The sequence below is a fragment of the Podarcis erhardii genome (genome assembly GCF_964252035.2).
Source record: "Podarcis erhardii genome assembly, chromosome: 15".
NCBI lineage: Eukaryota > Metazoa > Chordata > Lepidosauria > Squamata > Lacertidae > Podarcis > Podarcis erhardii.
In genome coordinates this window covers 13,991,570-14,017,416 of record NC_138505.1, presented here as the reverse complement: position 1 = coordinate 14,017,416, position 25,847 = coordinate 13,991,570, and the positions used below count along the sequence as shown (strand labels likewise).

General features: G+C 45.3%; 2 protein-coding genes across 6 annotated transcripts in view; both read right to left on the bottom strand.

Annotated features, from left to right (window-relative positions):
* The window catches only part of CAPN1 (calpain 1), a 45,417-nt gene extending 35,622 nt beyond the window's left edge, over positions 1-9,795 (bottom strand). The window contains exon 1 of the mRNA XM_081842927.1: positions 9,734-9,795. The gene's annotated coding sequence lies outside the window, so the exon portion shown is untranslated. The remainder of the gene's footprint in view (positions 1-9,733) is intronic.
* Positions 9,796-12,616: 2,821 nt separating this feature from the next.
* LOC309330797 (speedy protein 1-A-like) lies at positions 12,617-23,354 on the bottom strand. 5 transcript variants are annotated; one of them, XM_081842655.1, is made up of 8 exons: positions 23,264-23,354; positions 22,158-22,240; positions 19,583-19,846; positions 18,422-18,480; positions 16,462-16,547; positions 15,462-15,633; positions 13,993-14,278; positions 12,617-12,844 (listed from the first exon to the last, which is right to left on the bottom strand). In XM_081842655.1, the coding sequence occupies exons 3-8, from the start codon at positions 19,800-19,802 to the stop codon at positions 12,771-12,773; spliced, it is 897 nt and encodes a 298-aa protein (XP_081698781.1). In that variant the 5' UTR covers positions 19,803-19,846; positions 22,158-22,240; positions 23,264-23,354; the 3' UTR covers positions 12,617-12,770. The 5 variants fall into 5 exon arrangements, with proteins under 5 accessions (XP_081698781.1, XP_081698785.1, XP_081698782.1 ...); XM_081842659.1 differs by having other exon boundaries at positions 19,583-19,842; XM_081842656.1 differs by lacking the exon at positions 23,264-23,354 and adding an exon at positions 23,021-23,197.
* Positions 23,355-25,847: the final 2,493 nt, after the last annotated feature.

Sequence of the window (25,847 nt, the reverse complement as noted above, 5' to 3'; positions counted from 1 at the left end):
AATGAATAAATAGACAGATAATTCCTGGCAAGGCTAATAGGTCTTCAGCCAGCATCCACCTGCTGGCCTTCATATTTACAGTCAGGGCTGTCAACTTCCTTCTCTTCTGTCTCAGTTTTGCAGACAGGGAGGAAAATGGAGACAAAACTAGAATTAATTGCCGCTGCCTCTTGTTGACTCTGCCTCTGGCTCCGCCTCCTGTGGGGCTCCCCTCCTCCTGCCCACCCACCCCAGTCCCAAAGGGCAGTACCCGCAAAATGCTAATAGGGCTGCCATTATTTTTCAAGCCAGAGGACCAAGGCAAGAATGGGTTAGGTGGAAGAGATTGCAGAGAAAGGGAATCTTATAAACCTGTCAGCCGTTAATACCTTCCCCCTTCTATTTGCATTAATATCATGACAGGTCTTTCAGGTAAAGCCAGGCACGGAGATAACCCGGCTCCGAGTGAGTCACCCTCGCCGCAACCCTCTCCTTTGTACGTACTTTTGCGCCTGGCGCACTGTGCTCAAAAGCCACACCCGAGCAAGAAATTAATGTGTTTAGACTTGTGAAAGGTATTATCAGGGGAAGAAAAGGTGAGCAAAACACAAGAATCAACAAGACCCGTTTGCTCAGAATTTGAGAGCTTTTGTTTTTCCTCCCCCCCCCCCCCAGCAAAAACAGTAGAAAACCCTGGGGCGGTGTTTGAAGACTTTGGCTTCAAAGATCACAACTACTGAAGTTGTGATGGGCAGTGGATATGCTTCCAGTTGCATTCAGTGCTAGTCCTGCTCAAAGTAGACCCACTGAAAATAACAGAAATGACTAATGTAGAGCCATTCATTTCAATTAATCAGCACCAGATATAATCCTTTGGTTTGGCAGACAAAGAGCTCTGTATAGTTCAAAGGTTTGTCCATAGGCTCAGGCTTCAACTGGGCTCCTTGCATTTCACCTCACCAGTCCTCAATGGGCACCAATCATCGCTGATCTTGTCAATATTGCAAAACCACTGGTTGCTCCAGAAAAACACACCAGCTCCCCAATTTGGCACCTCCCCTTCTCCGGCGGGGGAGGGGCATGTTATCTGTTTATCAAAAGTGCCAATCTGAGGATTTGAAGCTGTATAGCAACGGATTTCGGGTCAGACACAGAACAGAACAACAGTCCTAATTAATTAATAAATTGGGTGTTGCTGGAGATGTCAGCCATGCTTGCTGGGGCAGATGGAAGTTATTGTTCAGCAACACCTCGAAAGTCAAAGTTATATCACCCCTCCTCTAAATAACTGCATGGGCAGTACCTATCCCTGAAGGGAACTTTAGTAAATCTGTCTCTAAGTTCTCAGGGGGTAAAATGTTAAAACTTATATGCCTGTGTACTCAGAAGCAAGTCTTCGGTTCAATGGGACTTGCATACAGGACTGCATACTTAGAAGGATCTCAAGTACAAGAGGATGAGAAGGGGCAGCTGCTTTCTTTATACAACAGGGGCTGGGGGATCTGGAGCCCTCCAAGACACTATTGGACTCTCAGCTCCCATCAACCCCAGCCAACCATGGCCGTTGGTCAGGGATGGTGGGTGTTGCAGTCTAGCAACAACTGGAAGGCCATGGGCCCCACATCCATGTTGCAAAGCAGGGTTTCTCAAACCTAGGTCTCCAGCTGCTTTGGGACTACAATTCTCATCATCCCTGACCACTGGTCCTGCTAGTAAGGGATGATGGGCTTTGTAGTCTCCAAAAACAGAGCACATTCTGCTCTGGGATCCTCCTTTCTTGCAAGTCAAGGGATAAGTGCCAAAACCGGGAACATGAAGTCCCACAGAGACCTCGAGCCAGGGAGCAGATCCAAAAACAAACAAACCCCACAGCAGAGTTAATAGTGCCAATTTGCAAGTGAAATTAATAATTTGGAAAGTGAAGGCTGGCTGTGAACTGGCAACCATCCCAGACTGGGGACCAACCATGAGTATGTCACACGTCTAGGGAGGGCGAGGGCTGTAAAGCGTCTGCCTTGTATGAGAAAGATCCCAGTCTCTATCTCTGTCATCTCCAAGTGGGGCTGGGAGAGACTTCCTTCTTGAAACCCTGCAGAGACTCTGCATGCACAGCAGATATAGGAGCAACCACTTTTTGCTTCTTAGGGCGAAACCAGATATAGTAGTTTTGCTTTTACACTTGGAAGAAATTCATCTTTTAGCGTGGCAGCACTCTTTCTTTGGAATTCCCTATCAGCAAGCAAGCAAGGTGCCTTTGCTGCAATCTTTTAGACACCTGCTAAAATACTTTAGTTCAGGGAAACCTACCCCGATGCATAGAAGCCAACATATGGTTTAATCTGCTCTTAACTGAACTGTTGATATTTTTTTTAAAAAAGATTTAAAAATGTAATTAATATGTTTTTAACTTTTTCTTTTATTGACGATTTCGATGTTTTTATTTCCTGTTTGCAAAGTGCTTAGAGGTCTTATTTACAACCAAACAGTATGTACATAGTGTTAAATGAAATAAAATGAATAAATTAAATCACAGTACAGCAAGAGGACTGTGGGCTTCGCACTTCCCTAGTTGTGACACTGACAAAATTACACCCCACCCTCCCTGCAGCTTCTGGGGGGAGCTCATATTGGCACCAATGGGAGAGTTTGTTTGTTTTTTAAAAAAATATGGTATGTATTTTTATATTGTAAACCATCCTGTTATGTTTGGATGAAGGGTAGTGTGTGTGTGTGTGTGTGTGTGTGTGTGTGTGTGTGTGTGTGTGTATATATATATATATATAATTTTCACACAAATTATCCAGATATCACTATTCATATCCAGGCCTTGTTTCTAACCACCATCAAGACAAAATGCAAACTTGCCCTCATTTGCTTTAAGCCTAGAGACATATGGAAAGAGATCCTCTCCATTTCCCCATAAATAAGATTATGCATGGCTTTATATACATTACTACCAACAGATTACCGGGAAGAAAAAAGCTTGTTAATTTCCCCCCTACTAAACTGGAAACCTCCTTCTTAAGCCTGGCCTGGGGTAGATATAACCGTGGTTCACTGGGTTCATTGTGCCTTGATGACATCCAAGGTTAGCCTGAGGCTGTGTTTCAGTGGCTCAAGAAGATTGCTCACCTCTGAAGGCCCTTTGAGTCGTTTTTCCCCTCAGGCAAAGGATTGGTGGCAACAAGGGCCTCTGACACCCTCACTCTGACACAACGATGACAGAATATTCTCCTAGCCTAGAGAGATCCCGCTGCTCCATCACTGCCCATTTTTCCAGCAGACACCAAAAACTGCAAGACTTTGAATTCCTGAAATTCATTCAGATTGTGCAGATCAGATAGAATTCTACAGGATGTGTTGCAAGCGGCCCAAAGCCAGGTGCAAAATGCGCTTGGCAAAATTTTGAAGGCTGCTTCATTGCTGCTAATGTAGTGGTTTAACTTCACCCCTGGTGGTGCACTCTATTGTCTCTCGAGAAAGACAGGTACCCACAAATCCCACATTTTTCAGTTCCTCATAAACTTTTCCAGTGCTTTTTTTCTTTAAAAAAATGTTTAGGGGTACTCTCATTTTCCTACTCATATTGAAATACTGCCCCTCAATGAGGCCAAACTTAGATTCACAAAATGTTTAGGGGTATGCATACCTCTGTGTGTCCCCAGGGGGGGGAAGTGCTGAACTTTTCTAACTTCAGAGAGTCCTGGTTTTGTTTCTGAAGTGGATTTGTTCAGCCAGGGCAACAGGCGAAGGTGATGTGTTGCCTCTACAGGGTGCCTTCTCCAGGCTAAAGCATACCCAACTCTGTCAACCCCGTGCTGCCAGACCTGATCTCTGGCCTCCTCACACCATCTTTCCCACCTTCTTCTGGACCAGCCTTTGCCAAGCCCATGTTTTGGATTACAGCTCCTACCAGCCTCAGACAGCACACCTGTATGATGCCAGAGCAGATGGGACTATAGCCACGCTAACTGGGGTTGACATATGAAAGGTCGGTGACAGTCTGGACACATTCCAGTTTGACAATACAGTGGTACCTCGGGTTACAGACGCTTCAGGTTACAGATGCTTCAGGTTACAGACTCCGCTAACCCAGAAATAGTACCTTGGGTTAAGAACTTTGCTTCAGGATAAGAACAGAAATCATGTGGCAGCAGTGAGAGGCCCCATTAGCTAAAGCTACCTTAGGTTAAGAACAGTTTCAGGTTAAGAACGGACCTCCAAAATGAATTAAGTTCTTAACCCGAGGTACCATTGTACCCTCCTTAAACTGCTATGCCCAGAACAGCGAATCGTATTCCTGGCGAGGTCTGAGAAAAGCAGAACACCACGCTACTGTTTCCTTGATGCGGATATAATGCTTAACTATAATTAATGCAAACTTCTCTTCCTGGTTTCCAAACAACTCTTAACCACAGCACAGCAGAGGCCTGCCCAACTTGCAAGGCATCAGTCTAAGCACAGGCCTTTGTGGTGGTCCACCAGGAGATCAATCTTGTTTTGACTGCTTGCTTCAGACACTTGACAAGGCCGCTGTTCAGGCTAATGGTGGGCCTTCAGCTGTGTGGGTTAACATCAAAAGAGCTCCGTCAGGTCAAGCCTAAGGCCCAGATGCTCATTGAAATCCTGCAAACAGAACCTCAACGCAACAGCAGCTCCCTCACCTGCAGTGCCCACCAGCTATTCTTCAGAGGCATAGTGCTTCTGACAACTGGAGGTAGAGCTCTATAGTATGAAACTATCTGAATGAAATTAAGAACCACCAAAGTGGGGTGAGGAAGGGAGAGAGAGAGAGAGAGAGAGAGAGAGAGAGAGAGAGAGAGAGAGATGGAAACAGGGCAGTTTGCTACAAAGCTGTACCAAAGCTGAACAGAAACAAAGATTCTTTGCCTTTTGTAAGTCATTGCAACAAATGTCAGAGTTCAAGAAGAGTAAGCGTTGCGAGTAAGTCCACAAGAAGTTTCTGCATCTACCCAAGTCCTTGATAATTCCTCCCACCCTGCTCAGTCATCTGTGAGCAGAAAGAAAAACCGCTGTGGATACTCAGGAAAAGAGGCAAACATGTTTTTTTTTTCCAAACAATGACACCATAAAATGACCACAACACGCATTCTGCTATTTTTTCACAGGGGAACAAGTTCAATGTACTCTGTGGTGGTAAGCAACAGAGGAAAGGAGCTTGATAATATAATTCAATTGTTTAGAGCCTACTAAGTTTCCTCCTTCTTTGAGAGTTGATACAGTTCTCACTTTCTCTCTCTCACCATCAAAAACCTGACAACAGAACAGGAGACACAAACGAAGGGCGAGACTCTCCCGCTACAAGCGGGAAAATTTCATACTCTTTCTAGCGTTGCTATGCTGGAGGCAAAATACTGCCTTTATGAGGGCCCAGAAGAGTCATTCTTCCATATTCAGAAAGCTGCCTTGCACTACTTGGTGCATCTAGTTGAGTGTTGTCTACACACACTGGCAGCAGCAGCAGCAGCAGCTCTCCAGGGTTTCAGACAGAGGGCACCACTAGTCATGCCTGGGGATTGAACAAGGGGCCTCCTGGATGCTTTGCCACTGAGTTCTTAGAATCACAGAATTGTAGAGTTGGAAGGGACCCCGAGGGTCATCCACTCCAAACCCCCTGCAATACAGGAATCTTTTGCCCAAGGTGGGGCTCGAACCCACGACCTGGAGATTAAGAGTCTCATGCTCTACCAACTGAGCTACCTATGGCCCTTCCTTCCCATTTGCCTGCTTTGTAAGTTCCACGGCTGAGCCTTCTGGCTACAAGAGGGCCACTAAGACTTGCTAGTAAGATGGAGTGAAGAAAGGCATTGTTCAAAACCTCATGTGACCAGGAGAAAGAAGATCGGGGTTCAAATCCTCATTCGGCCTGCCCATCTCAATTGCACATCCCACTATCGCCTAAAAAAGGCTCTGTCAGCAGAAGTTCCATCTTCTACACCACTATGCAAGGTGAAAGATCCTGGTCTACTTTTCCCACCTGCTACAACAATCTCCTGCATTTCCTCTTATTATCATAGAACTGTACAATTTTATAGCTGAATGGGACCACGAGGGTCATCCAGTCCAACCCCCTGCAATGCAGGAATCTTTTGCCCAATGTGGTGCTCGAACCCACGACCCAGAGTATCACGCTCTGCAGCATTCAAACACTGCCTTATGCCAAGTGAGATCCATGGGGTCTGTCTAGCTCAATACTGTCTACACCAGGGGTCGGCAAACTACGGCCTGTGGGCTGGATCCAGCTCAGTTGCCTTCAAGATCCAGCCCGCAAACGGCGTGGGTTTTTGTTTGTTTGTTTTTATGGCCGCCATTTTTTTCCCTGCGCCGCCATTCCCCCCCCATCTCCCTCTCACACATTGCGGTGGCGCCTCCTCCCTCCCTCCTGTGAGCAAAGGTGGGCGCTAGTCACGGCCAATTGCCTGCAAAGCTGTTTGAGGCCCTGGCCAATGGGCAGGCGGTGGCTGCGCATGATCAGCGACTGCCCAGTCATCGGGCCTCCGCTACCGGCGGGAAGGCTCCAGACTGAGGGACTCCAGACTCCAGAGCTCACCCTGCTGCTGGCGTGGCAGCAATTGGGCTTCTGCTACCGGCAGGAGGGCCCCCATCCCACCCCCGAAGTGCGGAAGAGGTGCTGGCAGCAGGAGGCCTAGCAGGCTGCAACACAGCACCAAACCCAGGCGAGGGCCTCCCCATCCAAACAATGACTATCATCAGTGGATGTTCGGGAAAAAAATAATTTATATTTTTATCATCTACAATAGTGTCTGGCCTAATGGAATACAGTGGTACCTCGCAAGACGAAATTAATTCGTTCTGCGAGTTTTTTCGTCTTGTGATTTTTTCGTCTTGCGAAGCACGGATTTTGGAAAAGCTTCAAAAATCACCAAAGTTTTCAAAAACCTCACAAAAGGCTACCACACCGCGTGCTATGAGTTGCTCCTCGAAGTCAAGTCGCGACTGCACCCCCTGAATGCACGGTTTTAAGAAAAAGGAAACAAACTTGCAAGACAAAGGAAACAAACTTGCAAGACGTTTTCGTCTTGTGAAGCAAGCCCATAGGGAAATTCGTCTTGTGAAGCAACTCAAAAAACGAAAAACTCTTTTGTCTTGTGAGTTTTTCGTCTTACGAGGCATTCGTCTTGCGAGGTACCACTGTATGTCCTTTTAAAATGCATTGGTGGGTTATTTGTGAGACCTGCCTGGTGTGTATAGGAATTCGTTCACCCCCCCCCCAAATATAGTCCGGCCCCCCACAAGTTCTGAGAGGCAGTGGACTGGCCCCCGGCTGAAAAAGTTTGCTGACCCCTGGTCTACACATTGATTGGCAGCAGCTCTCTGGGGCTGCAGGCAGGAGAGATGCCGCTGCTGAGGATTGAACCTGGAACCTTCTGCATGCAAAGCAGGTGCTCTTCCACTTAACCACGGCCCCTTCCAAAAGTAGCAACAAGAAAGGGAAGCCAACCCACTGTGTTTCTATATTGTGCTGCAGAGAAAGGGGCTCTCTTGCCTTTGGCCTGGCTGGTGGAAGAGTGAGGGAGTCAACCATCCCTCCTTCAACAGCTTACTTGGGAATGCTTTCCCTGCTGGCTGTTAAAAGTCAAGGCTCTTCCCTTCCTACACAGCTAGCATGGAAACCAGGCCAGCAAAACAAACAAACAAACAGACCCAATACTAATCACAGGCTTATCTACAGGGTTGCTGCCTGGCGAGGGTTAAAGGAGATCTTAAATTGAAAGTTCTTTCCCTGGAAGACTGCTGGTGCAGAAGGCAGAGAAGCTTCCTTATACTGAGTCAGTGTGTTGGCCCATCTATTGACCTCTGTGTCTTAATGGCTCCTGCTCCTGCTGCACAGAAAAAGCATTTGGGTTCCTGAAATTAATTCCGATTGCGCAGATAAAATGTAACTGATCGAATACTTCAGAATGGGGTATTAGTGTGTGAAAGCAATCCAGATTCAATAATCCCCAGTTGGTGCAGATGTCAGGCGCCCTCCTGGTGCCCAGGCATCTTCTCTTGGTCACAAGTGGCCGAAAGCCAGGTGCAAAATGCGCCTGCGCCTGGCTAATTTTGAACACCAGTGAGGAACCCATGCTCCCTGTAAATATTAGGGGGAAAATAAACCTCCCATCAAAAACCTTCTCTTCTATTGGTGGAAGAGCCCTGCCAAAGATCCACCCAAGCCAAGATCCTGTTCCCAACAGTGGCCAGAGGATTCTCAGAAGCCCACAAGCCAAGCATGATGGCAACATCCACCAACTAAGAACACCAGATGAGTCCAATGGCCCTTCAGGGTCCAGCATCTTGTTCTTAGAGCAGCCAACCAGATCATAGAATAGAACTGTAGAGTTGGAAGGGACCCGAGGCTCATCTAGCCCAACCGCCTGCAATGCAGGAAGTTAGATGCCCAAGGGAAGCCTTGAAAGCAGGACCTGATGGCTACAGCAACTCTCCCCTCTTGCAATCCCCAGTGACTGGTGTTCAGAAACACTGCCTCTGGAACTGGGAGTTCCACTGGAATTACGTAATACCTTTTTTAAACAACTGGCAGCCACTGTTACATCCTTCTGCCGGTAAATTCTCCAAGGTAATTCCATGTGGTGTGGAAAGTACTTAATTTCGTCACACTCCTGAATGCAGTGCTTCTCCAACTGTTGCTAGGCTTTGAGAGTGACACCTTCCTCAACTAACTCCCCCTCCCCGCCCCAAATGTAGCATCTCCTTATCTGTTCTTTGCTGTACTGCTCTCAGCTCCATCTACAATGGGAATTAATACAGACCTTCCTAACCGAGTTGGCCGTAAGCAAAAAAGGAAACTAGCTTCGTACTGAGTCAGGCCAGTTGTCTATCTAGCTCCAGCCTGTCTGCACTGACTGGCAGCAGCTCCCAACCTGGGGAGCCTGGGCCCCCCCTGCATGCAGAACCAAGCTCGGCTTTGTAACTTAAGAGCACATATGGCAGTGGAGGACCGTTTTTGAAGGCAGCACCAGGTTTTATTGGTTTTAATAGCAGTAATTATTTCCAAAACATTTTAGACAAAGGAGCTTGGAACATAGCCATTAACCCTCTTTTCAAGGTTAGCATTTCCTAGCTCAGCCACAGCCAAGAGATTGGTGCCTGCAAAACTCTTGTTCCTGTGGAAACAGACTAGTCCTGCCACCCTTTTGAATGTGTTAAGTTAAGCTGCATATATATTTTTCGACCCACGTTGGAAATTTGTAAGAATCTGATCTCTCCTCTGTAATTCTGCATGTGTTGCAGGGTCTGGCTCTGAGGAAAAGAAACCTCTCTGCACATGCTCAGAGGTAACGTCTTCCCCACTGGATCTCGCCGAAAAGAGTTTCCTTGGCAGAGACTCTTGGCCGTGATTAAGCGCTTCTTCTTTGGGGTGGCGGCGCAAAGAGGTTGCTAAACTTACGCACCTCCTTCCTTTCGGGGAAACGAAACTGGGGCTCTGTATTCCTTATCACCCCCCACTGTAACAATTCGGGTCAATTGGAAGCGGTGCAGAAAAGGACCTGATCCGCCCGGGCGGCGGAAACTCCGTCCCGCAGGAGGGCTGGAGTTGTGCAAGAGGCGGAGGCGCTTTATTAAATAATAGCAGAAATGCAACTCCTTCCCCTTCGCCCCCACCCGACCCGCGCTCTCAGCTGCTTCCAAGCCTCCAGCGCCCACACTTTAAATAGCCCCCTCCCAAGCCCACTGCAGCTCCCCCAAGCTGTTCATTTCATTTTACCTGTGCCTAGATCGTTGCCTCGGCCTGGCTCCGCGTCAAGGCAACCTTTTGCAAGCGCAGTCAGGAACCGGGGGGTGGCGGGGGAAGCCCAGGCAGGCAGGCAAGCAAGCGAGCGTAGCTTCACCCCCCTCCCCGCCCTCTGCAACCCGCCCAGAGTCCCGCTATCGCTGCCAATTCGCAGAGCAGCGACTCCTCCCTGCCAAACTCCTCCTTCCATAAAAATGGGCGTTTGCCCAGGGCCAGGAGCGTGAAGCAAGACGCACAAACACACACGCCAGCAAAGGGAAGCCTGGAGGCGGGCAGGAGAGATGGGGGGAAGGAGGAGGCCCGATTCGGGGAAAGGAGGGGCCATGCCAGCTTGAGAAGGAAGTTTTGAGCGGGCCGGCCTGCTCTTCGTCTCCCTTGCAGCCGCTTGGCTTCCAGCAAAACAGGGCGGCGGCGGCTTCCTCGCTGCATCCTCTCTGCATTGCAACGGCGGGGCCGAAGGGAGCGCAAAGAGACGCGCTCAAGGCATCGCCCCTCTTAGGGTGACTCCGGAGCGTCTCCTCTCTGCAGCTGAGATTCAGGGTAGCCCAACCAGGTGGCTCTTCCGGGTGTTTGGGGAATCCATCTCCCATCATCAGCCCCCAGCTAGCATAGCCCATTTGACCAGGGAGCGTAGTTCCAGAACACCTGGAGGAACAACCAGGCGGACACGGTCCTGAAGGCACTGGCCATTAGGGGGAAGGCGTTTTGGACCAGTGGGATCGCGTGCGTTCCGTGCAAAAGGTCCCAGGTGCACTCCCTGCAGCATCTCCCGTTAAGAAAGGTGTGGGCACCCTTTGGTCCTCAAGGTGTCTCAGGATCAAAAATCTGTGAAAGCCAACGGGCTTGGGCAGTGGCAAGGGATGGTGGGAGTTGCAGCTCAGCAAGATGGGGGGGGCGCAACGGTTCCCCACACCTGCGGGAGGGCTCTGGAGAGCCACTGCCAGTCAGTGTAGACAACATTGAACTAGATGGGCAGACACAGATGGACAGAAGGCTGTTCCTAATAGCAGAGCATGTGCTGATGTGTATGTAGATAGCTAGAGAAAGGCTTACTCCATCTCTTAAAGACACAAATCTGTGGCAAAGATGATCAAAAATTATGGGGTTTGGGTTATTACTGGGTCATTCTTTTTTCCAGGTTTTCTGAGGCTGGCAGAAATTTAAAAGGTGAACACAGGACAACGGGGGGATACAGTTCGTACTAGACAAGTGAGGGCAAGGGACCCTATAAAAATGGTACAGAATTAGATCTTATCAACTAGGGAAGGTTAATGGGCTGCTCTTTTTTAAAGGTACAGACCAGCCTAAGTGTAGAATGTGTTGTAAGTTAGGGTGGTTAGGCTGTATTCCATGAGCCCCTGTCTAATACCTGGATTTGGCAAAGATTAAATTGCTGGAATAGTCAGGGCAGCTTGTTGGTGAGGCAATGGCCTAAGTATGCGTCCTTAAGGTAACAAAGGAAGTGGCTCTGTGCCAGAAAGCAAATAGGTGCTCCCCCTCCCTCAACTGGCTGGTGGTTAGAAGGGCAAAGGCCAGAGTTGTGTGTGCGATCTAGCAGCTAGCGGCAGGCAGAAAGCCTGTGAGGGAGAGAATGCCTGGCTTCTGCTAGGATCCAAGGCTGTGGCTATGGGAGCAAACCTTCCTGGGGTGTTAATGCTATGAGCCCCTCCATTGTAGGCTCAGGTTGTATATAGGTGTAAATAAATCATATCATAAAACCACCAGAGTCTCCGCTGTTTCTCATGTCAAGGCAGGCTTCCTCACTCGGCCCTCCAGATGTTTTTGGCCTACAACTCCCATGATCCCTAGCTAGCAGGACCAAAGGTCAGGGATGATGGGAATTGTAGTATCCAAACATCTGGAGGGCAGAGTTTGAGGAAGCCTGTTCCAAGGGAACCAAACCCTGGGTAAGGTGTCTGGAACCCCCTGCAATCTCACACTACTCAATATATTGTGGTAGCATGCTATCTATATAGCTAGTTAAATTACACAGTACCTTTTTTTAAAAAAAGGGGTGGGAACCAAATATTTATAATAAAAAGTATTTCAGCAGAACTGGTACCTTTAAGTCAAGCCATGAAAGGGGGTAGGGGTAGAAAGAGCATCAAGAATAAACTAAGTAGGTCACCCTTGACCACTCCATTCCTTGCTAGTAAAAGACAAGGATGTAAACCTTCAAAAAGTCATTTCTAATGGCTCACAATTGGTAAACTTGCCATTAAATGTTCCAGAAATTAAATTGCAGCCTTTTCTCCCAGACATCTTTATGAAGTTTGCTCAGCTGGCATTGGTAACCTCTAGGTTAAAACTACTGGAGTGCATTATACGTGGGGCTGCCTTTGAACACAATTCAGAAACTTCCGCTGGTGCAGAATTCAGTGGCAAGGTTGCTTACCAGGGCAAGATGGTCTGAGCACATAACACCAATCCTGGCCCAAGTACTCTGGGCCCAATTCAAAGTGCTGGTTTTGACATATAAAGACTTAAATGGCTCACGACCCCAGCACCTCAAGGACCACCTCTCCTCACATGAACTGACCTGGACAATGCGATCATCATCTGAGATTCTTCTTGTGTTCTCTCCACAGGGAAGCTCACCTGACACCTCATGACATATTTTTAGGTGCCAGGTGAAAATGTTCCTCAATAACCAGATGTTTGGCTGATTAAACAATCTATGGCCTTTTAAATGTGTTTTTGGGAAGAGGATTTATTGGTTTTTGTTATGTTATGTATTTGGTGTCCTTATTTTGTATTTTTATGTTGTAAACTGCCCTGTGGTCTTCAGATGAAGGGTGGTATATAAATCTAAATTAATAATAATAATAATAATAATAATAATAATACTACAAGTCATACTGAATAGCTTTTTTTAATACACAAGCGGGCATTGCTGTGTATTTATGAACGTGAAGATAAAGTGCTTAATAAATAGATCACCGCAGATGTAGAATAAGAACTTCCAAATAATGCCACTCCAAAGAGAAAAATATTGCAGAGAGGGTTGTCTTCAGCCTTCGGACGCTATCAGATATTGGCAGTCTTTGGGTGTTCCTTCTGCCTCCATCACAGGTTCCTGTAAGCCTGCCCAAAAAAAGATTCAGACTGAAACTATGCCTTTGGGAGTTTAGCAGTTATATTTTATAAATACTGATTAGAAAGTTATGAATCCCTTAAGGACAGAAGCCTTCTGTCAGGGGTAGGGGCAGACTGCAGAGCCCACAGAATAAAGCAAGCTATAAATCAAGTGCTTTAAAAGGGTTCACAAAGTTATTAAATCCCCATTTGAAGGGACAGCCATCTTCCCAACAACACTACGTCAGCCAATCCACACTAAATTCTGGTGCTGTACAGAGTAGATGTACACCGAGCAGAGTGCTGAGCATATCAGCAATTCCAGATTACTTCTGTGTGAGAATGTTGCAAGATAACCCGTAAGAGAAACATTTTTTCCTTACTCCCAGTTGGTAGTTGGGCCTGAACGGAAGTAGACAATAATCTACGAAGTCTGTAAGTGTGCATATTTTCACTGTTTAACACACTTGTTCTTTAATAGGAGGAGGCAGAGGAGAGAGATTTGCCAACAGGACACAACTGGGGTGCTCATTTACCAAGCAGCAACTTGCCACAGTGGGGTATGCATTCACTCTTAACTGAAGGTACTAGTGATCAGCTCACCACATGTTGGGAGAATTTTGCCACACCTGCACCCGGATGTCTGGGAAAACAGGGGTGTGGTTAAACTTTCTTTAGCACCCAATGAGAAAAACCAGCTCAGGAGCAGCTGCAGCTCAAAAGCTGTTCCAATATATTTTCAGTGGTAAACGTGTCTTAAAGCATCCTTCCCCCTGCCTGGGTGTTTTGGATTACAACTCCTGCACTTGCTGGGGTTGATGGGTGTTGGTGAAGGCTACTACGCATGTCCTTTGGGACTGGGACAGTTGGAAGGTATCAAATCTACAAGCCTTTTGTCAAACCCAAATTGTAAACAGAGGAAGTTGCACCATCTTTCTGTAATCTTATCAGACTCATGGCTTTCTATTTGCTGTTTCAGATTCAAATCTCACACTGCACTGCATCTTATATTTGCTGTTTCAGATTCAAATCTCACACTGCACCCCACAACCACAAGGGAAGAGGGGAACAATTTGACAACACTTTCCCAAGCAGGAATGAATGCCATATATTAAGAGACTCCCAAAAGCTGAAAGTTGGGCACCGTTAGTACTTACTCTGCATGCTGTAGTCAGTCATCAGCAAAGGGAAGCCACTCAAACTCTGCTTCGGTGCTGTGGAGGGCAGCAAGTCACTGGCAGGAATACTGCTAGCAAGAGGTGTCATTATTCCAGCATCTTCTTTTTCCAGATCAAACACACAGAGAAGGCAGACTGGGGGCGTAACGCCAGGCCCTCTAGGGAATAAGTCTTCTTCATTTTTCAGGTAACTCCTCAGCGCCCCACTGTGGTGAATGGCTCGTTCACGGGACCAGACCCAGTGTGTGGGCTCCTTTAACATTATCTAGAAAAAAAGGAAGCCTGAATTATCCCAAAAGAGAACTATATTCGGAAAACTTTGGGGAAAGAGAACCGAACATTTTGTGCCACATAACCTGCCATATAACATAGAGTCAAATCTCTGGTCCATTTAACTCAGTATGGCCAGTGAGAGGGTGTGGCCTGGAGGGTCAAATTCAGTCCTCAAAGCTGAGGTCATCGCTGACTGTTTTGTTCTTACAAGCAGGGCTTTTTTCCCCAGGGGAAACTCGCTGGAACTCAGTTCCGGCACCTCAGGTGGGTACCATTGCCATTCTAAGAGAAAGAGGGAGGCGTTCATGGTGAGTTCTGGCACCACTTTTTTCCAAAAATATAACACTGCTTAGAAGTATTGTCTACATGCACACACCGCTGCCCATACCTTCATTTCTGAAGACCTATTAACATGATCACCAGAAAAGGACATTAGCCTGATGCTTTTTTGGTGGTCATCCTGCAATTGTGGAATAATGTTCCATACAATGTTAGGCCCGGCTTATGCCTGGATAGTTTTATACAGACTTTATTAGCAAGTTGTTGGTTTTTTGTCTTAACTGCAGAGCCTAATTGCAGCTAGGGATCTGATTGTAGCTGCATACCCATTACAACTTTAAAGCACTTTTTAAAAAAGTCTGGGCATTGTAGTTTACCCCCATGGAGCTACAATTCTCAGCAAACTAGAGTGCCCACAATTATATGAGGAGAAAATTCATTCTCTGAATGTGCTTTAAAGGTAGCGTGTATACACAGCCTATGTCACCAGGTCATGGTAAATGCATTATGCTGCAATTTTGATGTTTGATTGTTACTTTTAATTATATGAGATTCTTTTACTGAGTTGTTTTAAAATCTTGTTGTATTTCATGGGAACTGCCTTGGGGAGAATTTTGTTTTTGAAAAGTGGTACAGAAGTTTGCTAAATTAAATAAAAATACAGGAGACTTTCCCATTCGTACCTGAAATGCCAAGGACTGAACCTTGAGACTTTTGAATTTCCTTCAGCCATATCGTTGTCCCCCCCCCCCATCCCAAGGAAACAAATTCCAGTAGCTCCCCCAGCAGGATGAGAGGATTATTCTGCTCTCCCTGCCACCACTAGTGCACCCAACTTAATTTATCTTAACACACCAAAGGCAAGAACACGGCAAGTCAAGCGATCTGCAGCTCACCTCGTCACAGCAGCGTCTGCTAACAAATGCTCTGTACTTCATTTTGGCCCAAAAGCCATCCCGCATTTTCAGGAACTGTGGGAAAAGCTTCCTCCAGTTGTCACCAAGTGCCCAGGGGAAGATCTCATATTTGTAGTCCTCTGTGTCTTCTTCCATGTCATTTGCTAGGTACCTGTAATCAGGAAAAAGTGGTGTGGGGGACAGTGGAAAGCAATGTATGGTCTTCAAGCAGCAGAAGGAGTTCATCAGAGAAGTTATGTTCCAGCTTATAATAAAGTTTCAAAAACTAAGGGGTCAAAAGTTGCTCACTGTAGCCAATATCTTTCCTCTCCACCATCAAGGGTGGCCATGTGTTCTACCAATAACAGCCCTCTATTTGAAGTGTTGTCTGGTTCAACTCACAAAGAAGCCCAAGAAAAGAGAGTAGGAGGAACCCTGAAGTTGCCCCTCAACAATTAGCACCTGTATAACAGGTTAAGTTTGCATTCTTGGGGCCTAGATGCACATGACACTAATTGGGCTGCCCCTGATCATGTTCTTCAACAACCTCATTTGCAAATAATAATAAAAAAATCACCTGCCATCATCACCTTTAGGAAAAACAAAAGATCTACTTGCTTACAACAGGAGTTTTCTCTAAACCTATTTGCACTTTGGGGACAGGTGATTTTTGCTGCAATTGTACTGATGGAATTTGGGTGAGGAGGAAAGTTTAGCTCCCCTCTCCCCATTGTTACAGTTTCCAGTTAGAACCAGGGGTCCTCTGCACCTGTAACTAAATTGTGACTGGGAGAAACGCAATTAGTTTCACATGTTGTTAACTTACAGTGAGCTAATATAGTAACCTTTCCCCCCACATTGTAAGAGTTGTTCTGCTGCACTAATAAATATGATGAATAGCGAGTATTTGGTGACATGGACTAAACTCCTAGCCTAATAAACATTACAGGTCACCTCCCCACATGACTGAACTAATAGAAGAGCACCAAAATAAACTTACAGAGCTATGAAGAGATTAGTCCGTGTGTATTCCTCCGTATGCAGGCCAGCACGTTTGAAGTACATCATAGTCATAGCTATAAGATACTGAATAAAACAGCTTAGCTTTAATAAAATCTATAGTAGACCACAATAATAATTTAAGAGATGTGAAAGGAAGGCAAAAGCATTAAGAGGGTAGAAAAGTCAGCTACAAGACATTCCTCCAACAAGAAGCAAAGAATCAACGTTATGCCCTGCTTTGTTGGTTGGTTACTACACAGGAAGGTTTTATCCAGAGTTCAGTCAGAGGTTTGTGGTGGTTGTTTTTTCACTTTGCCAATCTTGATTGCAAATGGGCCTATCACTGTGATACTGTCTGAATGAAATTTAACTCCTGAGTTAAAAAGCAGTTCTTTATACAGTCTCCCACAACCTGGTATCCACTAGATGCTTTTGACAACAACTTCCATCAGCCCCAGCTTGCCATGATTGGTTGGTGCTAATAGGAATTGCAGTTGAAAACACCTGGAGACACCAGGTTTTTGGGGGGCGGGGCGGGGCGGGGCAGGGAGGCTACAGATAGTGAAGCGGGCAGTTTTGAAAATGGATTATATTTATTTATTGAATTCCTATATCCCACCCTTTAGCATCAAAACAATATCAGGGTAGATGACAGGGTACTAAAACACAGATAAGCTAATCAGATTAAAAAAACAAAACAAAAAAACTACCATTACAGTCTACAATTAAACATGTAAATTGTTCCATCTGTCACACCATTAAAATGGTTACTACTACTACTAATGTGTAAGTCATACGGAAAAGATGTGTCTTCTGCTGGCAGCAAAAATTAAATAGTGATGACACTTGCATGACTTTGGGGTTGAGGGAGGCTGTTCTGCACCCAGGGCACTACCCCAACGAAGGCTCTATTCTGAAACCCCAAATTATGTTTGGCAATGGTACAAGCACAAGAAAATCTGTGGTGGGCCTCAAATAGTAAGCAGGTGTGCTCCTTCAAACAGCTGGGCCCAAAGCCATTTAAATCTTTGTACGTCAAAGCCAGCAGCTTGACTTAGGTTCAGTAGTCAATGGGCAGCCAGTGCGAATTTTTAAGGACCAGTATTGCACAGCTGCACTAGCCAATACCTTAGGGTCTGCAATTCTCACTAGGTGCAATCTCTGAATTGTTTTTACAGGCATCCCCATGTACAGGACTAAATGGGAGGTTATTGGGGCATGGACACCTGTGGCTAGGCTCTCTCTATCCAGGAACAGCTGTAGCAACCCACCACCAAAGCCACTTGAGTCTCTAGAAATTGTAGCGTCAAGGAGTACGTGCAGACTATGCACCCAATGTATCTGGGGGAACTGCAAGCCCGTTCAGAGTAGCCTTCTCACCTATTTTCTGGACCTGGGAAGCACCAATCACCTCAAAAATTTTGGGAATTCAGCTTCAGTTTACTGGTCTTCATCCAGCCTGTCACTGTCTCAAGACACTGATTAAGTTACCTGTACAGCTTCTCCAAATTCAGACAGTACAAAGACAGACAGAGCTGAGCATCAGCATACAGATGATGCCTTGCCTCCCAAATCACTGTTCCCAATGGGTTAATATGCATGTTAAAAAGTATGAGATATGAGAGTTGCTTTTGGTGGAAACTGGGATGCAAGCCATGAATATTTGTTTCAGAGGTGAGTAGATCTGCTGCCTGCTATATGGCAGCTCATTTACTTCCACTACACTCCTGCTTGAATATATGTAAATAAAGCAATTACTACAAAAATGCTATTAACTTAACAGTGTTCTTCTAGTAACTGCATTGATTGCTCCCCTCCAGCACTCTCACTGAAAGAAGCAAACCAGAAATGTTGTCGTGAAATTTCCCTCTTTGCTTCAGCATTCATATAATTAAAAATTTGAATGCCATGGTGTAATACTGAAAGTGTAGGGTGGAGGACTTGGGGGGGGGACCTACCTTATCTGAGATCCTGTAGCATGTATCCATTGAAAGGAATTCTTGTATCAAACTATCCTCTGATGAGAAAAGAAAGCAAAATATGTTTTAATCCATACCATTATTTGTGGGCCATCTAAAGCTTTTATAACCAACTGCCTCATGCAGCTTCAATGTATATTTATGGTACCTGAGAAGCACTGTTTGTTACATTCAACCAAGCAGCCATTCTGAGCAATCCACTTTCCAAGCTTAACTACATTATAGACTAAAAGTAGACAGTTTTCATCTTGCTGAGAACTGAATCAAAGGGCGAGAAGTATCTAATGAAGCTCATGTACAGTACAATTTGTAGGAGTCTTTGGGAAGTTTTGGGGGAAAGCTGATGGTATTTTCCCTATTGGCTGCATTTGCACATTAACAGAAAGCTATGGTTTTGTTTAAGCATGGTTTGTTGAACAAACCATGACCTCTCTTGCACAGATAAGCATGCTGCAAACTGATTCTCCAATGCTTTTTTTTGTTTTCCATCTGCCCTGGCCTTTCATCTTTGTAGCTTGGGGTGGGATAACATCTGTTTCAGACATAATACCAAACCAAAGTTAAAACAACCAGGGTTTCTCAGCACAGTGTGATACCAGAAGACAAACTATGGGGTGCCTCCAGACTTCCAGTATTTTGTGTAAGGGATTTTCAAGGGAATACCCAGAAATGTTAGGTTTACACAATTAAAGTGGACTAAAGAACTCCATTACCCTAGTACAACAAATCCACTTTTAAAAAGAGAATGGTTTTTTTGCAGTTAGGAAAGTGAGAGAGAAACATATTGAGGCAAGCAAATAATTAACAAGATGTATAAACACAAGCAAATCAGGATGCATGTTCCGTAAAGAGTAGATAGAATTTAACCTCATTGTAAAAGCTTTGTGCAAATAAATTGGTATGCATGTCCAAGCAGCAGCTCACCTGGAAGAGTCCATGGTTAGCCTGCTGAGAGACAGTCAAACGCACACCATTTTGCCTAAACAAGTAATGACTTAGCATTGTCTGCAAATCAGGCTATTGACTAAGAACTGGGCAAGATTTTTACTATACCCATTTAAAAGTTGGCAGAGCTGCTAGGGACGAGAAAGTCTGCAAGTTGCCAATCTCTGTACAGGACTGTGGGGTCAGGTAACTCACCCAGGAGATTGAAGAAGGCCTCTTGTTCTTCTCTGTGTAGAAGCAAAGGTGGTTGCTGTGAAGTTTTCAAGGCTGCTGTGGTATTCTCTCTCTCAGGCCCCTGTGCATCACTGCTGAGTACCCCAACACCATGTGTGACGCGCTGTCGTCGTCTTGTGCTCCCTGGCTTCACCCCTGTGGTGACCTCAGGAGGGACACAAGTGCTCTGGTTGTCCCGCATTTTTCTTCTCAAATTGGAACAACAGAGGCTCAAAAATAACCTTTCTGGGGAGGAAATAGTTTAGATTCCAAGTTACCAATGAACATAAAATGCTATCTTCCCTCCACTAAGAATCTGGGACAATTATGCATTATAGGACATGCTATAAGAAAAAAACAGCTTCCTTTCCCTTATGGGGTATTCTGGAGCCCGTACAGAGTCCTTAAGTGGGTTCCGTCTCGGTAGGATAAAATAACAGAGGCCAACCAGGGTATATTGAGAAGCAAAGCCTGATCGTTACTGCAAAGAAATGAACTGTTGCAACAGGGTCCCCCACTCACCACACGCAGGAAGGAGGCGAACCCAGAACAATGGTGTGCAAGCCCTTATATAGACTTTTGAAATTGCCCACCCTGTAGCCCAAGACCAAGCCCACAAAACATCATACATACATCAGAGAAGGAGGCTGTCTGCCAAGATACCTGATAATGGTCACTGATTGCATTACCTGGGCAGCCTGGCCATTCTTTTGTGATGGTAAATACTTTAGTTCCTGAATCCAGGTCACAGGCTCACCCTATTCATACATAAATACATCCTTAAGACAGGATTTGTAAGCAAAAAGATAATGGGAAGGCTTTCCCCCACTTGCCTCCCTTACTGCAGGGGATATATTTAAGGTCAATTTGGGAGAGCGATGGCTTCAGGATTGCTCTCCTGTACTATTTATACTTATGTATGTGTTTGCTTTGTACATTTATGAACATTTATTTTATATTTGAGACCTTAGAATTCTTATAATAGGCACGAGGACTGAAAATCTTCCCAGATGGGATGTCACACACCCTTTTCTGTATAAACGTTATACAAGTCGTAAATTCCTGTTAAAAGCTTGCAAATAGTTCAAGGGAACTGGAAAAACCAGAGGCTGAAGAGGACATGTGTTCCCATTTAAGCTGTCTCCCCAATGCTTTGGGCTGAGAATATACATACAAGCAAGCACTAGGAAGACTGAAGTCATTAAAACACAGTGGCTAATTCCCTGAGATACTAGCAGGTTGTATCACAGAATAGGCTGTATTTTTTTTTATTTCAATGTAAATATTTCCCAAAACTGCATCCCAAAACAATTTACAGTATTTGAGCCCTGTTTTTATCACTCCTGGAGTTTAGACCAGTGTTTCCCAGCCTTGTGCCTCCAGCTGTTTTTGAACTACAACTCCCATCATCCCTGACTAGCAAGACCAGTGGCAAGAGATGATGGGAATTGTAGTCCAAAAACAACTGGAGGCACAAGGTTGGGAAACACTGGTTTAGACCATACATGTGACATGGGCACTAGGAATTGTAGCTCTGTACAGGGGTAAACTAGGGTTCTTTGGAAGAAGCCATGTGCTTTGTGCTCAGCCATGGTCTGCAGCACAGGGCAGAAGCAACTGCTGCCAGCCACACTCTATTCTGTCTAAAGTAACATTCCTGCTTATATCACCCACATACCCAGAGGTTTAACCTGAGCCCCAGCTAGTGGGCCAACATACGCACTCATTTCTGGAATTTATTATGAATACAGGGATTCAAGGACTCAACACCACTTTGATATTGAGAGTAGTGATTAGTAAACCAACCCTATCTGGTCCAGCTCCGTCAAACTGGAGGAAGCAAAATCCAACGATGTACCTAGCCATTATCTAACGTACCTCACTGCACTGGACCAGGCAACATTTTGAAGTTGGCAGCAGTAGTGCTGCTGGGCCACAGGCATACATAGAAGCCACTGTGTCCAACTGAGTGCACAGGTTATAGATCCGGAGGATAATGACAGTTACCTAGTTGCCTAAAGTGTATTTCATACATACTCAGAGGTACTCCTGTTGCTACTACCACCAAATGTTTCTGGAAGGGCACTCCAGATTTACAAGTAATTAAGGAAGAGAAGAAGCTCAGGATTTAATCTCTGACTGCACCAAACTTTTTAGTAACACCTATAGGTGCTGCAGGACTTTTGCCCCCAGGCTACCAGACTTCCTGCATGACACACACTGTTTATTATGTTTTTAAGGGGCTTGAAGGCTTTCTTTAGCTGTAACAGACTGGCATGGCTATCCTGCTAGAATTACTTCTTATCCATCAATTACCCCCCACTTCGTGGGAGTGATAAACAAGCCATATTGCCAATGGCAGGGAGAGAAATAGCACCACTTCTAAAAAATGTGTGACCAACAAATTATTGAACTCCATTGGGACTATTATTGGCAGGGAAACCCAGATTTCAACCACTTTCATCACATTTTCTTTCCATTTGAAGATGGGGTAAGTGGAGAGAGAGAAAAAGAAAGGCAATATTGCAAAACAAAAATCAAAATCCTTCCAGATTACCATTGTTATGTTCTTTCACTGAAGTCTGTCACACAGGTGATTGGAGTTTCCCCAAGTACTTTCTTAAGAGGAGCAAACAAGACCTACCAATAAAAAAACAGGTAGCATACATTGGTGCCGAAGAAAATGATAGAGCCCCAATTTCTGATGGGTCAAGTATTGGTACATGTAACCTACTGATTTGAAACACAGTGAAGCACTTCATTCTTGTAAGCTTTGAATCAGCCACAAATGTAAGTAATGGGCTTAAAATTTAAAAAGGTGTGCCACCCAAAATTAAATGGGTGGCAAAGTCTATTAGTAGGGAAGCAATGATTTTGCTGAACTCGTTAAAATATAAATATATTGTGATTAAAAACTGGGGGAATCAAAGGAATAGTAAATAGTTCAGAGCAATACACACACTGTACACAAACACGTATCTAGCATTTCCAAATGTTACAAAATTCAAGCAGACTCTAGTCCGCAAACCATTAAAAATGGTTAGGCCTTCAAGATACTACAAGCCTATCTACTGTTTTTGCAGCAAGAGACTAACACAGCTTCCTATGGGAATACACCATCCTGCTACACACAATTATATTACACATTTTGAACTGCAGATTGGGATGAGGGGGAGCAGCTCCTTCACTACCTCCATTTTCCTCTCCCCACCCAAATCCTTCCTTTAGCTCAACCTCCTGCCCAAAGACAAAATGCCAAGAAATTAAAGCTTTTGGTCTCAGTTTGTGGACCTTTTAAGTTTGCCCCCAATTGAAAACAAAGAAAACCAGACATATATGGCCTCTGTAATGGATTTCCTTCCCACTCTAAACCAACATGAGCTTCCATGGTTTAATTTCGCGGCTTATTTTACAGACAACCCTGTAAGGAAGCTCGCTTGAGGGGGTGTGCGGCATGTGCCCTCGGGGGGAACTAAAATGCCAAAAAGAGGAGGAACGATCAACTTCTCTTCTGGGGAACTCAAGGGCGAGTTGACTTTGAGGGAAACACACCCAAGAAAAATAAAGTGGAGACACCCCCCTTCTCTCCAAAGGGCCCCTTCCCTCAAAAAAACATTTTCCCGCCTTTTTCTCTGCCTCGCCTCCCTTCCCCCACCCTTGCACCTGAACAGAGCAAACCACCCAGCTCGCAAAAAGCCACAGGTGGGCGGAGCACCACGCTAAACGCCGTTTCACCTCACCCCACCGCCCGCGCGCGGCTTTTTTTATAGGCTCCGCCGGGGATCCTGCTAACCCAATCGCCGCCCGCGGGACGGACGGAGGGAGGAACAAAGGCTCTTGAACATCCAGTCCCCGCGTGCCCTTTCGCGAAGCTGTCCGTCAAAGGTTCGAGCCTCCTTGACGGGCAGTAAATCACTTTGCGAGGGTTCTGTGCGCGCGGGCGGGCGGGGGGGGGGCGCTTATTGGCTGGGGGTGGGTTGCGAGCCGGATGGAACGCGGCAGGGTTTACTTCTGAGTAAACAGGCACAAATAAGGCTACGATCTTGCGCCCACTTGCCTGGGCGTTAGGCCCCACTGAGATCAAACGCCTGCCGCATGCTGCTACATCGCCCCGCAGGACTGCGCTGCGTAGCGGGGGTTAATTTGGGGGCCTTTCTAGTAGCACAGGTGGCGGCGAACCCTTCCTAGCAATCACTGGGAGCTGCGGCTAATAATGGGGTTGCACTCCCAGGTTTTGGTTTTTTAATTAACAAAATTAAAATAAACATATATACCTTTAAAAAAATTGAAAATGTGCATTTTGTAGTGTGTGTTCAAATATTTTTTAAAAGGTATATGTGTTTATTTTAATTTTGTTAATCAAAACACACACACACACACACACACACACACATATATATATTGCTCAAGGTAGTAAACATGCACTAACTCAGCTACATTGGTAAAGATAAAGCGCTTTATCTGCGTTATAACGCTGTGACACCAGATGGCAATGTGGAGCCCTGTCTTTCACCAACGGGATTCCCCTGTAGGAAACTTACAACGCATTTAACTGAATCTCTTCTTTGACGTGTTACCTACTCAGCTGTAGACTGGTAAAGAAAGAGCATTTTATGTGTTGTATATGCATTGTAACACACGGCGACACCAAGATGGCGCTGTGGAGATCTGTTTTTGCCAACGCGGTTTTCTCATATAAAGTTTACAACGCCTTTTTCCTGAAACGCTTCTTCACCGTGTCTAGAGATCCAGCCATGGTTTCCAGTGCTGTGCCAACACAACAAACCTGTGAAGTAGGCTGGGCAGAGCGTGGCTGACTCAAGCCCCCTCTGCCCATTTTATAAAGCAACCCTGTGGACATAGGTAGGAAGAGAGTGAGTGGCTCAAGGGCCCCCTCAATTTTATTCTCTGAAAAACTGTGTTCAGTAGACTAAGCAGACATCAGCCGCCCTCCTTGCACGTCATAGAATTGCAGACATCAGAAGGAACCACCAGCAACTGAACTATCCCAGGTATACCCACATTTTCCTCGCAGCAAACCTCATTCCCTTTGGGTAAGTGCTCAGAACCCCCGGAATCTCACACTGCTCAGAGGTTGGGGTGGCTTGCAACAATATTCACAGATAGACCACCTTCTGAAATACACAAAGGGTTGAGGCAGGCTATTTTCAATTACAGGTAGGTCTTGGAGAGATCCCTGCCTCATGGGAATAACTGACTGTTAATTGGTGAAAGGAGGAAAAGTAAAGTTACATTATATTAAGACAATTTACAGGACAAAAATTTTAAAAGAGGGAAAGGATTTGCTGAAATAGATAATTGACCTAGAATACAAAAAAGGGAGGTGTGAGGAGGTCAAAGAAATAAGCTAATGAAAGAATAGTAAAGAGATCTGAAGTATTTTTTGTGTGTGTGTTTTTGTTTTTGTTCAATGGGTTTTATTTCTCTGTTTTTCTTCTTTCTTTTTTAATATTGTGGTGTGTTGTTTTGTTTTTGTTTAATGTGGTGTGTTTGTTTTTTCTTTCTGTGATTGTTGAAACTTTAATAAATATATATTTTTTTTTAAAAAAAGAGAGATCCCTGCCTCAAACTTTGGGGAGCCACTGCCTGCCAGTGTAAACAGTACTGTGCCAGATGGGCCAATGGCCTAACTCACTAGATTATTCTGCATAATCATGTTATAACATTGATTGATGGGATCATTGTACTAATCACAAAAAGTAGCCCGATTAAAAAGTGACAGAAAATTGCACTGGAAAGCGCAGGATAGCAACCACTAGCTGGCAAAATCGTACAGCCTTGAACACATCAGATATTGGACATAGTCTCCTGTGCATATCAGATAACTGCTGGTCTGGAAGCAGCCACTCAGCCTAACCTACCTCACAGGACTGTTGTGAGGGTCAAACAGGGTGGAAGTATGACATATATTGCCTTGAGCTCTTTGGAAGAGGAGGGATATATGTGTAATGGAATCACTAGTTGCAACCTCCTAAAAATGGAGGATCAAAATCAATGAAATCCAGGTGTTACGTTTGTGACAGAGATTTAACTTGATTACCAACCCCCTCAAAATCATTCATTTTCTCTAATGTTCACACAACAATCTTATGTAGGAGCAGCCTGAGGCAGAAGAATTAAAGCGACGTGGCTAAGGTATGATTTGAACCCATGACTTAAGTTCTAAGTACTCCCCCCCCCCTTTTTCTTAGACCGCCTTCCCGCTTAGCAACGGCTGTTCCATCCC

Coding starts and splice junctions, on each gene's coding strand:
- LOC309330797 (XM_081842655.1), bottom strand. CDS start 19,802: ATGCGGGACAACCAGAGCACTTGTGTCCCTCCTGAGGTCACCACAGGG. Junction 18,481..19,582: donor GGCCTTCTTCAATCTCCTGG/GTGAGTTACCTG, acceptor TTTTCTCATCAG/AGGATAGTTTGATACAAGAA. Junction 15,634..16,461: donor ACTAATCTCTTCATAGCTCT/GTAAGTTTATTT, acceptor TCCTGATTACAG/GTACCTAGCAAATGACATGG.